At 31.7% G+C, this 16048-nt stretch overlaps 1 protein-coding gene across 1 annotated transcript; it reads left to right on the top strand.

The window, feature by feature from the left end:
* Positions 1–8518: 8518 nt before the first annotated feature.
* Positions 8519–14925, top strand: LOC126681880 (scopoletin 8-hydroxylase-like). Its single transcript, XM_050377436.2, has 6 exons — positions 8519–8576; positions 9726–9835; positions 9883–9899; positions 11706–12281; positions 13406–13751; positions 14489–14925. Exons 1-6 carry the CDS (start codon positions 8519–8521, stop codon positions 14735–14737), a joined length of 1356 nt encoding a protein of 451 aa, XP_050233393.1. The 3' UTR covers positions 14738–14925.
* Positions 14926–16048: the final 1123 nt, after the last annotated feature.

The raw sequence follows: 16048 nt of genomic DNA, 5'->3' as shown, positions 1-16048 counted from the left end.
AGAGGAGGTGGCTAGAATTGCTGAAAGACTACGACTGTACTATTCAGTACCATCCTGATAAGGCTAATGTGGTAGCCGATGCGTTGAGTCGCAAGTCTTCGGGCAGTTTGGCTCATATTTCTGAGATTGGGCGTAGACCCATGGTTAGAGAGTGGCACAGTTTGATTTCTTCAATCTATGGTTTTCAGATTTCTCAGACTGGTTGTTTGTTGGCACAGTTACAAGTGCAACCCGTTTTGATTGATCGGATCAAAGCTTTACAAGCTGAGGATCCACAGTTGAAACGGATTATTGAGGAGATTCAGCAGGATAGTAATTCTGAGTTTACTTTTGTGGATGGTGTTCTGAGACATGGTTCGAGACTGTGTGTTCCTGATTCAGATGGTTTGAGGGACCAGATTCTGGAGGAAGCGCACAAGTCTGCTTATAGTGTTCATTCGGGTTCTACTAAGATGTACCATGATCTTAAGGCTACCTACTGGTGGAGCGGAATGAAGAAGGATATCGCTGAGTATGTTTCTAAGTGTTTGACGTGCCAGCAGGTGAAGCTTGAGCATCAAAGACCTTTTGGCTATCTGCAGCCACTACCTATTCCAGAGTGGAAGTGGGAGCGGATTGCTATGGATTTTGTGGTTGGTTTACCACGTACTCGACTGGGGTACGATTCCATTTGGGTGATAGTTGACCATATGACCAAGTCAGCTCATTTCCTTCCGATTAAGGTTTCGTATACTGTTTCAAGATTGGCTCAGTTGTACATCGACAGGAATGTCAGTTTGCATGGTGTACCAGTTTCTATTGTTTCAGACAGAGGTTCTGTGTTTACTTCGAGGTTCTGGAAAGCGTTACAGGAATCTTTGGGTTCTCGGTTAGATCTCAGTATAGCTTTTCATCCTCAGACTGACGGTCAATCTGAGAGGACTATTCAGATGTCGGAGGATATGCTCAGGATGTGTGTTCTCGATTTTAAGGGTAGCTGGGATACTCATCTGCCGTTGATTGAGTTTTCTTACAACAACAGTTACCACGCGAGTATCGAGATGTCGCCGTATGAGGCTTTGTACGGGCGCAAGTGTAAATCTCCTATCTGTTGGGAGGAGGTCGGAGAGCGTAAACTCTCGGGAGCTGAGATTATTCAGATTACCTCAGAGAAGGTACCGTTGATCAAACGCAGGTTAGAGACTGCTTTTAGTCGGCATAAGAGTTATGCTGATCCGAAGAGGAAAGACATTGAGTTTCATGTGGGTGATTTCGTGTTTCTTCGGGTTTCGCCTATGAAAGGCATGGTTCGTTTTGGTGTCAAGGGAAAGTTGGCGCCGAGGTATATTGGTCCTTATGAGATTTCAGAGAGGATTGGAGCTGTGGCTTATCGTCTGGTTCTGCCGCCAGACATGTCGTTAATCCACCCTGTGTTTCATGTTTCTATGTTGAGAAAGTGCATTTCTGATCCTTCGCACGTGATTGTGCCTCAGAGTGTCGAGATAGACCAAGAACTGTCCTATGAGGAACAGCTAGTTGAGATTGTTGATACGCAAGTGCGTAAATTGCGGAACAAGGAGATTCCGATGGTCAAAGTTCTCTGGCGCAATCATTTTGTTGAGGAGTGTACTTGGGAGACCGAGTTGGATATGCGGAATCGCTATCCTTTTCTTTTTCCGTAAGGTACGATATCTTGATTTTCGGTGACTTTTATGATTTCTACTTGTGTTTCGTGTTGTTCTGGTGGTAATTGCTTATCGTGTAAAATTCGAGGACGAATTTTTAATTACTTGGGGAGAATGTAATATCCCGTAAAATTTTAATTTATTTTTTTAATAATTTCTGACAATTTTCCGGTCGTTTTGACGTAACTTCGATGTTAGCGGTTTGATTCGATGTGGTTCGGATTGGGGTTGATTTTATTGGTTCAATCATTTTTTTTAATTAAAAAAAGAAAAAAAAATTAGTGGATTCCCGTTCGAGAATTATGATTCTCGAACGGGAATCATCAGTTTCAGGCCTGGTCTCGTACGAGACCAGGGGTTCTCGAACGAGAACCAAGCCCAAATGGGTTGTTCTCGTTCGAGAACATAGCATCCCTCATGAACCTTGCGTCCAGCCCACTTCGTACTCATTTTCGACCCATCTCCTCTCGATATTTAAAGTCGACTTCTAAACAGAAAACCTTCATCACGCTGCAAATAAACCCTAGCCGTTTTCCTCTTGTCCATTCGCTGAGTATCGAAGCTGTTATCGTCCTCCAAAGGTCGTTCGGTAAGTTTTCTGGTTTTGTTAAATCTTAGTTTTCATTTTGAAACGTCTTTCGGTTTTCGGATTCGTTCATGCTCGTTTCTAGATCGAGATCAAAACCGTTTGATCTCAGACGTTCTAGACTCATATACCTTTGATTCCCCACCTCGTTTTCGTTGAACGGTACGTGATCGACCTCGTTTCCATTCGCCGTTCGGTTTCCGTTTTAGAAATGCCTTCACTGTTCTTGATATTTGATGTTACTGCCGAATGGATTTGCTTGTTTGGCTGTGATTTTGCTATGTCAGTAATCAAGAATAGCCTGTAATGTTAGTTGTTAATTAATTAGAACGTTTGTTTCGGTTTGGTGTTATGGCATTCAACCTCGGCTCCATGAACGTGTTTCCTTGTTTCGTCGTCACTGTACTATGGTTGTGAATTGAGTTGTTGTTAGATTATGATTAAGGATATGGATATGGATTGATTGTAGTCTTGATTAATTGATTAAGTTTTGGGAGTTGAATTCTTGATTTAAAAGCATGAGGTTAGTTTAGAAATGGTGGAAATGGAGAATCATGCTTGGCGGGTTTGTTTCCTTTTTGAAAGGAAAATGATGGCTAAATAGCCAATTTAACCACCAAATTATTTTGCTTAAAGAAAATTAATCCTTTAAGTTTAACTTTACCTAATAACATGGATTTTATTTTGATTTACAAATTAAATATTGAAAACGATAATTAATTATAAATTTAGTTAATATAATTACTCGGGTAATTCTATTTAATTAAGAATATCAATTTGGCATGAAATTGGCTAAATTACAATTTAGTCCATGAAATTATTTTATAACTTAATTAAGTGGATCGTTGGTTGGTTACTTTATATTTTGCTTAAATATAAACAAAAGCAATTAAATTGATTTTTGATATCAAATTGGCTAAAGTACAATTTAGTCCCTAATTGGCAAAAGTACAGTTTAGTCCCTAATTGGCTAAAGTACAATTTAGTCCCTAAACTTTTACAAACTTAAAATGGTTAGATTTTTGGGGTGTAACTTGGGTTACTTGAAATTGAAGTTATTGAGTTCCGCTTTTAAAATGGTTTATTATTTTATGGAATTATTTTATAAACTCGGGTTTATATTTGATAAACGTTTTGAGTCGGGTTAGACTTGGGTCATCCGACAAGTGGGCTTAGCTTGGCAGTTAATGATAACTCGGCTAACCCACTATTTGAAAATTTAATCATTATTTAAAGATTATTAAATAATATTTATATATTGGATTTTAAAGCGAGAACTCAATAGACTTATATTAATTGGGCTTTATTACCTAATGGGTATTTTTGTGTGTTCTGGCTTGTTTATTTCCGACGTGTTAATTGTGCTAGTCCTATGTGGTGTCCAGTACTCTCTAGAGGTAGGGTCTATTTTTAATAAATTATTTTATTTGTCTAGACCCGTCTACTGTTCGTGCTTCAGAGGCGAACCATGATTAGTTGCTTGCCGGTTATCACGTGGATTAGCAAGCAGTGAGTTTGTACTTACTATTTACCGCTTAATTAAGTAAATTGTTATTTTAATATTAAATATATATACTGTACGTATATTTCAAACTGTTTTTATATTATGGCTTCTAGTTGGAACATACTACCTAATGGGCATCATTAGGACTGCGTGCGCACCGGCATTGATCTGGGTAAGTTATATATGGAAATGTGGTAACTCGGTGTGAGCATAGTTCTCGGGACCAGGTAGAGTAACTCGGTGTAGCTCAGCTCTCGGGAACAGACCTATTGGATTATGTTTATATTTAGAATTGTGGATTAGGGTTCCAACTATTATTCGTAATATCGTTATTAAATGTTTTAAACGGTTTTAAAGGTTTTCCACTTAATAAATGTAGATAATGGTATAAACTCATCTCAGTATATCTGACCCCGTTGTTTTCCCAATTTTTCCCAGTGTTATGATCTGAGAGAGTCTGGTGATCTCCGCATTTACTTTTCTTCGGAGGTTCCATCTATTTTTGATAAACTGTCAAACTATTTTATTCTTAGACCGCAGTAGTTGACTAGACGTTTTTATTTTATTTTAGTTGTTGTCGGATTGGTCCGACTGGATTATTATTGCTTTGGCATGTTATAATACTATTCAGAATTATTTATGTTTAACCGAATTAACATTATTATTGGAAAGCATGTTATTTTAATTGTTGAATATTATAAACTGCTAGATTTAGGCTGAAGTCTCGGTTGCCTCCGAGCATTGATTTTCTGCAGGTTTATATGTTTATGTATTAAATGAAAGGCTAGCTACGAGTTTTGGTACTACATTACCCATACCCTAGCGCCGGTCGCGATTCATGAAAATGGGTCGTGACAGTTTTGTAGCCAATTAAACCTGACCAATAACACCATATCTCGCGAACACCTTCTCAAGAGCACGATACTTCCATGTACGCATAAAATTTTCGAAATAAATCAAACTCCTTGATATTGAAGATAAGTTTGATGTCCTAGCAGTAATCTCAATATTGGGATCGCTAGAGTTCAAGGCATCAACATAGCTGATGAACAATTAGGGTTAGGGTTTTTGGTGGAGTTAAAGAGGAGAGAACTCATCGTAATTTTGTGTGCCTTACTTCAAAACGAGATATAATTAGGAATGAAGGGATTAATCTATATCACAAAAAATTTCGATTTAGATGTTGTGGTACTTATATATATATATATATATATATATATATATATATATATATATATATATATATATATATATATATATATATATATATATCACTAATAGAAAACAGTCGATTAGCGACAGATTTTAGCGAAGATTTGAAATCCGTCGCTAAAATCAAATTTAGCGACGGATTTTGAATCCGTCGCTAAAATCAAATTTAGCGACGGATTTTGAATCCGTCGCTAAAATCAAATTTAGCGACGGATTTTGAATCCGTCGCTAAAATCAAATTTAGCGACGGATTTTGAATCCGTCGCTAAATCATAAAAAAAATTGACGGGATTCATCCCGCCAACTCTAGCGACGAAAATTCCGTAGCTAAAAGTGGCAGGATGAAGCCGGACAATTTTTTTTTCACTTTTGGCGACGGATTTTGTAATCCGTCGCCAAAAGTGAATTTTTATTAAAAAAATTATAATTAAAAAATATTTATTAATTAAAATAATATTAATTATAAAATAATCTATTAAAAAAATAATGATTTATTAAAAGAATAATGATTTATTAAAAAAATAATTATTCATCAACAAAATTATTATTTACAAAAAAAAATTATTTATTAAAAAAAAATCTATTAAAAAATTATTATTTAGAAAAAATTATTATTTATTAAAAAAATTATTATATTAGAATGCAAGAGTAAAGTGTAAAAGTAATAATTTGTTGTTTTTATTTAAAATAATTATTAAAAATAATTTATTAATTATTTATTTAAAAATAATTAGTATGAAAAAATAATTATTTTATAATATGTATGTAAATTGCAGAAGTAACTTTTTGTTACTTTCAGTTATTATTTAAATATAATATATATAGATATATAACAAGAATGTGATTTGGTTAAGATGGAGGCACCCGCGGTGGAATTACAAGATTAAAAAGGATTGGGTGGGAGCAGTGTGTGGTGTATATAGCGGGTGGGTGTGTGACGTGGGTGACCTATTGGGAAGTTGTGTGACGTGGGTGACCGATTAAATAATATTTCATTTTACGATTTTAATTTAAAAACTTTTTTTTATTTTTATTAATTAGCGGCGGATTAAATCTGTCGCTAATTTTTTAAATCCGTCGCAAAATGTTTGAGATTTGTTCGCTATAAATTTAGCGACAAGAAGTTTAGCGATTGTCATTGTCCGTCGCTAAACTCGTTTAGCGACGGAATTTAACCATTTAGCGATGGAAAAATTCGCCGCTAAATGGCTGTTTTTAGTAGTGTATATAATTGAGAGGACCAACAGGTTTTTTTATCAATTCTCACTGAATAGAGCATTTTAATGAATTTCCATTTCTTTCAAACCACTTACTTAAATTAATTTTTCAATTTATTTTTATTATGCGTTTTAATTTACAACTTCATTGTCTACATAAACTCATCAAATAAAACAATTTCACGAATTTTCATTTTCTAAAAAAAACTTATTTAGATTAAATTATTTAGATTAAATTTTTATATCATGAATTTTAATTGCCTCGAGCTATTTACACGCCTATCAAAGGTTTTACTTTTTAAAACTCCTTTAATCCTACATTATTACATTGCATAATAATTGAATTGGTAAAAATATCACTTTGAGACTTCTTATTGTCATAATTTTTTTTTTGATAAATAATATGTATGTTAACCACAAGTGGTAGAAAGCAAGTTAAAAGTTTTCGTACAAGAAGTAGCACACTCAAAAAAGGCTATGGCTAAGAAAAAAGGCAAAAAATCAAGATCCCAGATAGAGAATACACATAAAATTTCGATAGAAATCCGAATCGGAGTTCTTAAGTTATTATGTTTATAGGTCATCTTAAATTTCTTATTGTCATGAATTTTAACTGTCTCCTCCTATCATAAATCAATGAGTGTTTATCCCATATATTATTTGTGCCATATCATATTTACAAGGCTTAATCTATCTAGAGGCCCCTTTACTTTACATTTTCTTTTTCCGTAAATTTTTATACTTCATTTTTATATTATTTGATTCTTTTATTTACTTATTTTCAATTTTCAAGTTCTTTTTAAGTTTTTTTAGTCCCTGTACTTACAATCTTTTTTTCCTCTAGTCACACAAAAGGACTGGAAAAAACTCAAAAAAGACCTGAAAATAAAAAATAGGTAAGTCGAGGGACCAGATAATACAAAAATAAAGTATGAGGACCTACAAAAAAATAGTGTAAAGTACAGGGGCCTCTAGATGGGTTTGGCTTATTTACAACAAACCAATAGGCGTTTGCGATAAAAAAATCTTTTAATTATTACTTAATTTTTTTATTATTAACTTTCCCACATGTATTATTGATTTGTTACACGAATGACCTGATACAACAATCGCGTGCAATAATTTTTCCATTATCAATAATCCATTAAAGACTTATTACCAATATTTTTAAAATCGAACCGGACCGTCTGGTCGGATCGGATTAACAGAGAACTGGACAGCAGTCCAGTCCGATTAAATATTAAAATCTAAAGAGTAAGAAAATCACCAGAAACCGGATCAACCCAAAAAATTCCGGTTGTTTGTAAAAATCAGTTAATCCCGGTTTTTGGAAATTCTGTCTAAATCAGCATCCTTTTTGTCCATATATGGCTTAATTCTCCTTTCCCTTACACACCCATGTGAGTAGTACTTTTTTTTTTCCCACACAAAGCCTTCTATATTTTAGTGACACATATAATAAAGGGTTAATTCCTAAAAAAATCACGAACTTTACACGAAATTTCATTTTAATCATGAACTTTAAAAATTGTCATTTAAAGACACGAACTTTCATTTTGTTTCAAATCTATCGCCAAAGTAAAATCCGATGTATTTTATCGAACCAAAAATTCCTAATCCTATATACTCTAACTAAAAGATAATAAGATTTAATGTCGATTTATAATTTGGGTCTTTCATTAATTGTTTATTGAAGAATTTAACCCTATAATATATGATTTTATCTCTCTTTGTTTTTAAACACATTTGATATTATTAGTCCCTTTTTTTCTTTAAGTAATTAATCTCTCCCTGTACCTCCTTTTAAAAACTTAATTATAAATTGTTTATCATTTTATTTTATATAATTTTTTATTTAAATGTAATATTATATATTTTTTATAAAATTTTATATTCATTTAAATTAAAAATTATATTTTTTTCTTTCCATACAATATAATTATTCTTTATAAACTATTATAATTGTATTTCATACTTTGAGTAATTAAATCTATTTAAATATTCCGTCATATTTTTTATTCATAAATTTTAATTATATAATTTTAATTTAATAATAATTATTGTTAAAATAAAAAAAATTATTTAGAGTAATTATTCTATATTTTTTAAAAAAATAATTATTTATAATTATATTTTATATAATAAAATTTATAAAGATAATTTTATTAAAATATTATATCATACTTTTTATTTATAATATATGTGTTTTAGTTTAAATAATTTATATTTATTATAATTTAAAAATTCGGTTGAACCGGTCAAATCATAAACCCCTAATAAAATCGGTTTGATCTCCAGTCCGGTTTTAAAAACATTGCTTATTACAACATAATCAATGGCTCCAGATTCTTTCCAATCAAACTCATTGTTCAGTTTTGTAGTAAGCGATGACGGTTTCAAAAACGTTTTGGTGGGATATGGAGCCCAATAATTTTACTCATTAATGAGGGGATTTAAACAACAATACTTATAAGATATAATTAGAAGGATGCCTAAAAAATATTAGCATTTAATAACCATAATTTTCCAACTTGATTTTTGTATTCCAGCGTGTTTACTTTTTTTTTTTGCTCTATTTTTTTATTTTCATACTCTGACGCTCTTGTTCTTCTTCTTCTTCTTCTTCATCTACTTCTTCTTTTTTATCTTTTTTTTCTTCCAATTCATACAAAAAAAAACAGCTAACAATTCAACAAAGAAATAAAATTTTTCAGCTCATAAAAATTAAATAGATTAATTTTTCAACTTCTATCATAACTTTTTAAAAATTTATTGTGAGTTTCAAATTTAGTTCCGATCCGCTCGAATTTTTAATTCATAATCAAATCTTTTCAAATTTCACTTCGAATTCAAATACAACGATCATAATTTTCCCCAAAAATAAAGAAAACTGTAAATTATTAATTTATTTGTTCTCATTAGAAATCGTTAAAAATGGTTTTAAACAGTTTCAAAAGCGGTTTCAAATGCAGTTTCAAATGCAGTTTCAAACGGCTTCAAAAAGTTTCTAAAACACAGTTTTATTATCATTTAAAAAAAGTTTATGCAATGGTTTCAAACATTTTACAAGCGTTTCAAACAGCTTCAAACAATTTACAATGGTTTCAAACAGTTTACAACCATTTCAAACAGTTTCAAAAAAAGAGCTTCAAATAGTTTACAAATGTTTCAAACAGTTTACAAGCGTTTCAAACAATTTACAACAGTTTTAAAAAAAGTTTACAATGGTATAAACCGGTTTCAAACAGATATTAAAAGGCTAATATACTGAAAAAACCCTGACCTTTGTTTTAGTTTTCAATTCCACCCCGACGTAGCAATTTTTTCAATTATACCCTATTTTGCATTTTTAATTTTTAATTGCATCCTGAATTAAAAACATTAAATGATTTTATTATTATAAGGATTAAAATATATAAAACAAATACATTTAAGGATTAATTTATATTTTTTTCCATTTGGTTAAATTCAAACAAATCCTTAAACTTAAATAAAATTCAAATAAATCCTAAAATAATAATAAATTAATTTTTTTTATTTAGTTGCCGGAGGATCCTCCGGCAGCTCTTGGCCTGAGATGCTGTTGCTCCTCTGGCCAGGAGCATCTGCTCCTCAACGAGGAGTTGCTGCTCCTCAACGGAGGAGCAGATCTGTGCTCATTTTTATTTTTTTAATTAATTTAATTTTTTTTATTTGCAGAGAAGATGGTTTTTTTGGTATAATTTATAACATCAAAGGATTTTTAGGTTTCTTAATAGAAATGAAGGATCTATTTTAAATATTAATCAAATAAAAAGAGTTCAATTTAATACATCAAGGTTCAATTGAAAACTAAAAATATAAAATAGGGTATAATTGAAAAAATTGCTACGTCAGGGTGGAATTGAAAACTAAAACAAAGGTCGGGGTTTTTTCATCCCATTAGCCCATTTTAAAAATAGTTTCAAACATTTTATAAAAAAGTTAAATTAGTTATAAAAACAGTTTACAAAGTTTTCAACAGTTTACAAAAGTTTCAAACAAACAATTCAAAACGTTTTTTAATAACAGTTCAAACCATTTACAACAGTTTCAAACGTATGAACAAAATTATTAATAAAAATTAAAAATTAATACATAGAAAATAAAAAGAGGAAGAAGAAGAAAAAGAAAAATAAGAAAAAGAAGAAGAAATATAATAAGAGGATATGATGTTGGCGACATAATCTTCCGTTGCTTCAAATTTGTGAGACGAATACGATTGATTTTTTCATCGTTGATTTTTTATTTGTTTCAAATCTTTAATTGTTTGTGTTATAAATCGAATATATTAAATAAATTATAGAAAATATAAATAAAATTTGCTAAAAAAAACCATTGAAATAAAAAAACGAAAAAATAAAGTTATAGAGAATTAGAAGAAGAAGAAGAAGAAGAGAAAGAGAAAAGAAAGACAAAATAAAAAGAAAAATAAGGTGCTCATGCTTATTAAGGATAGAGTAAAAATAATAATAAATTTAATTTAATTGGGAGTACTACTAAAAACAATAGAAAAATGAGATAAAAAAATAAACTTTTAAAATTGAGGTATTCATAGCAAATAAGTTAGAAAAGAGAGTTTTTTTGTGTAATTTCCTCTGCTTATAAATAAAAAAAACCCATCATTAATAGCAGTACATATAATAGGGATATATTGTACCATCATTCAAGGTATTGATATTATGCTTTTATTGACGAAATCTTAGGACCCTCATTGTTTTTTCATGGTTAATAGACTATTTATTTTGTAGTGTCCACTTCCGGATACAGCCTCCATGTATGATCTCATATCTTTCCATGAAGGAGACATAACCGGATGAACAGGGACCTGCACCAAACTAGGGTTTTGTTTCACATTAATAGTCTTATTTTTTGGAAATTTTGATCGAAAAGTCCTAAGCTTAAATTTTCCTATAGAGAATCCAAGCCAAATCCTTTCCGTAATCAGGCTTCAGGAAACAAAAACTGCAATTTCTCTTGGTGAGTTGCAACTCGACCAATAACATCATATCTCACGAACACCTTTTCAAGATCACGATACTTCCATGTACACGGAAAATTTTAGAAATAAATCAAACTCGTTCACAAGTCCGATGTCCTAGCAGTAATAATCTCAACGTTGGGATCACCAGAGTTCAAGGCCTCAACATAGCTGATGGAACAATTAGGGTTAGGGTTTTTGTGGGGTTAATGGGAAGATAACTCATCGTAGATTTGTGTGCTTTACTGCAAAACGAGATATAATTAGAAATTAAAGGATAACTTATGTCCAATAAATAGTCTATTTAAATGTTTTGGTACTTAGGATTGAAGTAAAATACAGAACACATTTTCTTTTTGAAATTAAATTACACGTGCATGTAAAAGAAATAAGATTCCACATATGGGACCATTAGTTGTTAAATATTCCTAATTTAATATTTCTTTTATGAATTTTAGTAAATTAAAAACACCACGTTGCAAGTATGGTTCACTAATTTCATTTAATTATAGTGTATATATAGGCCTCATTATCAATTCCCCATCAGAGACTTATTACCATATAATCAATGGCTCCAAGTTCCTTACAATCAAACTCACTCTTCAAAAAGTTCCTTACAATCAAACTCACTCTTCAATTTTGTAGTGAGAGATGGCAATGGTGTGAAAGGAATAGTAGACTCGGGCATATCGGAGGTACCACAACAATACATTCAACCTCCACAAGAAAGAATAGACAAGCTTATATCCACCTTAGATCATAGCCCACCGATAGATTTATCGAAACTAGATGGTCCGGACCATGATCAAGTAGCGGAGGAACTGGCTAGAGCCGCCGAGACTCTAGGGTTCTTCCAAGTTGTGAACCATGGTGTTCCAGCTGAGTTACTCGAGTCGTTGAAGGTTGCGGCTCATAGTTTCTTTAACCTACCACCTGAGAAAAAGGCTATGTATTGTAAGGGGGCGAGCCCAAGTCCGCTGGTGAAGTACAGCACCAGTTTCGTGCCGGAGAAGGAGAAGGCGTTGGAATGGAAAGATTATATTAGTATGATCTATGCTACTGATGCAGAAGCACATAGATATTGGCCAAAGGAATGCAAGTAAGCACATGCATACTTATTTTGGTTAAAACATGTTAAAGTTTTTAGTTAATTGTTGACTAGTTAAGTAAGTTCAATCAGGTTAGTAAAACTTTTTGATTTGATTATAGTTAATTATTTCAAAATTCGACTAACCGGATATTTATTATTTTTTTTATGCCATTCTTTATATTTATACTGAACTAACTAAAAAAATTGAGTTAGCTGAATTTTTAGTTTTTAAAATCTCAGATATTTAGGTTTCGATATAATAGGAGACATAATAATTTAGTTAATTCAATTTTAGTTTTTTTTAACATATGCTAATTTTATTTAAATGAGTTTTTTTTTTGACCAAGTTGACTAATAAGCACCTCTATCTCTTCTCCTCCAACTCTTTTTATTATTATTATTATTATGTCATTTCAATTCTTTTAATGTAAGTTAAAATATGGTCGGTTCGGTTTTTATAATTAATTATATTTATATTGATTCACTTTATTTTTTCGGACTTACATGCTAAACTATACAATAACAAAAGTCTAAATCTGCCAATAGAAAAACACAATTTATAACATGGTTGCGATCGGGTTTGATAAAAAAAATAATCAAGTATTTGTTGTTGTGCAGCTCACACTGTTCATAAAGTGAATCTCAAATAGAATAATAATAGAAAAACAACCCATAAAGTAAACTTTATTAACTATCAAGTTATGATAAATGTATTGAGGCCTAATTACTTAAAAACCATCCGTATTGTAATTTTTTTTTATTTATACAATGACTTAGGAAAATTTTCAATTATACTCTATTTTCGATTTTTATGTTTTATTTGTACCCCAAAATTAAAAAATCTGATAATTTAATTAATTTAAGGATGAAAATATTAAAAACAAGATACATAAATGATTAATATTAACATTTTATTAGAATATAGGTTAAAAATAAAGGACTAATTTATTTATTTTTTTAAAAAAAATAGGTCAATTTAACTCATTAGGGTAGAGATGAAACATAAAAATCAAAAATATGGTACAATTGAAAATTTTCCTAGATCATAGTATAAATGAAAAAAAGTTATAAGGTGAGTGATTTTTAAGTAATTATGCCATATATTACAACGAATTATAAATATTATTTTTCAGGGATGTGGCCTTAGAATACTTACAAACATCAATGCAGATGGTGAAGAAAATATTGTATGTTCTAATGGAAAAGCTTGGAGTAGAAGTAGATGATGAAAAAATAGAGGCACTGGTTGGGTTGAAGATGGTGAACATGAACTTCTACCCAAAATGCCCAAATCCTGAGCTTACAGTTGGGGTGGGACGACACTCTGACATGGGTACCCTTACTGTACTGTTGCAAGATGAGATTGGAGGTTTATATGTCAAAGCGGAAGACACCATTAATGGCATGAAGAAAGGGGAATGGATAGAGATCCCGCCATTTCCCGGTGCTTTAGTCATTAATATCGGTGACACGTTACAGGTTCGAATTACGCCAAAACTCAAATATTGTTGAGCTTCAATTCATTATGGATATGAGCATCTGCTGGCCGGTATGGATATGGAACCGGGCTAAAGCCGGCTTAAAACCGGAGTAAAATAGGTTTTAGACCGGTTTCTCATTTGGTGGAGCTAAAATTAATATTTCGGATCATAAGCCGTATTTGAATTTTTAAATCAGTGATTTTAATTTCAAACTAATAAAATTACTTAAAAAGTAACATATGCTTTGATTCCTCTAAACTCAGAGAATATATAACTTAAGTTTAAGTTTTTCTTTTATTTTAAAATTGAAATAAGTAACTTAAATTTTAACTTAAAATTGTAAGTTTTTCCTTTAATTTGCCGAACGAGATGAAACTTGAATAACTTTTTCAAATAAGACGGAACTAAAGTCATAAACTCAACGGTTCGAAAATGGCATGTTCTATTTTTAAATGAAACATGGACCATTGCCACCCCTAATTTATGGGTAGCGACTACTTTATATTAAAATTTAGTAAAATAATAACAGTATTTAATCCGGAAACTTCAAACATATTAGAGAATCATAACAATGAAAATCTTTGAATATTTTAGGCTGTGAATTTTTAATTCTTTTTAAACAAAACAGCTTTAAAAAATTTTGTTTTTTGCTATTAGTTTCAAATAAAAATAAATATAATTCTAAAGATAGTAGGAGGAATTCATTCTAGTAAAACATGTGATTAACTGTTGCAGATACTGAGCAATGGAAAATATAAAAGTGCCGAACATAGAGTGAGGACAACAAGTGCAAAATCAAGAGTGTCGATTCCAATTTTTACAATTCCAAAAGCAACCGAAAAGATTGGACCGTTGGCTCAGCTGGTGAAAAAAGATGGGTTGGCTCTTTATAAAGAAGTTGTGTTCGGAGATTACATGACCAATTTTTTTAGCAATGCACACCAAGGAAAGGACAAGTCTCTCCACTTTGCGGGAATCAATTAATTTTCAATTCTATGTTCACTTCCTTAAATATTGTATCCCTATCTTTTACTGCATTAAATTTCTGGTTTGATAAGAAGAACAAATAAATGCACTCTACTATTACTTGTTTAGAGTAGCGATTTCTGCACTTCCCACATTAATAATTACACTCCACTTTTTGTTTTTTTAATATAAAATGACAATTATAACTTTTTTTTTTATAAATAAAAGTATTTTTTTATAAATAAAAGTATATTAAAAGTCACAAGATGTGGCAAAAACCAAAACTCTAAATTTTCGCACAAAAAATAGTACACCAAGGTGCACACTAAAGGCTACGATTTAGAGGAAACGCTGAAAACAGTCAAGTATCCGAAAATAAAATACAACTCAGATTCCTATAGAAATCCAAACCAGAATAGCAAAAATTCCTATTACTAATCTTGTAGAGAAAAACCGCCTTGTTGAATCCGTTGAACAACACTGTCTCCTTGTTTGTGATTGTTCATGAAAAATTTCTCATGTTCCTACTCTTCCAAATATCCCATACAATAATGTACCATAAAGTATGCCATTACTTACTATAAGGAACTCTGTGATTTATACTCTGCCACTGAGTCATAAATTTCACAAACGAAGCCGGAAAAGCCATATTCATCTTGACTGTTTGGAAATCCTCTGTGATTTATACCATATTCATCTTCCTAAGAATCTCACACCAGATACTTCTAGCAAATTCGCAGTGAATAAATATATGCGCTTGTGTTTCGACAACACCACAGATAGAGCATAAGGAGTTATCCACATTAATGATAAGCCGTTTTGCCAAAAAAATCCAGAGAGGGAACACCATTATGCAACGCAAGCCAGATAAAAAATTTAACTCGCGGGGGAGCTAAGGATTTCCAAACAATCAAAAAAGGAACTTGGACTTCATTACCTGTTGTAAATTGTCCATTTTCTGACCCCAAAACTACCTGATTTTCTCTCCATTTATCCTTCTTCTTGTCGCCGCTGATTGATGAACAGTAACAGTGCCATAAACCCGAACCGCTGGACTGCTGAAGCTGGACTGCTGAAGCTGAACTAATCTACTGATGTATTCTGCCAAACTGAAGCATCCACAGGTTGCTGAACTGCAGCAGGCAGCTGCCGAAAAGAAGCAGCACCAGCAGTTGACGAAACTGCAGCAGGAAGCTGCCGAAAAGAAGCAGCACTAGCAGTTGATGAAACTGCAACAGCTCCCATGTTGTTCACGATTTGATGCTGCTGGAAAGGGGCATCGACAGCTTTTACATTCCCAGTTAGAAATCTAGAAATTGGAGATCGGTC

Source organism: Mercurialis annua, linkage group LG5, assembly GCF_937616625.2.
Source record: "Mercurialis annua linkage group LG5, ddMerAnnu1.2, whole genome shotgun sequence".
In the NCBI taxonomy this organism is placed as follows: domain Eukaryota; kingdom Viridiplantae; phylum Streptophyta; class Magnoliopsida; order Malpighiales; family Euphorbiaceae; genus Mercurialis; species Mercurialis annua.
This window is presented reverse-complemented; position numbering and strand designations above follow the sequence as displayed.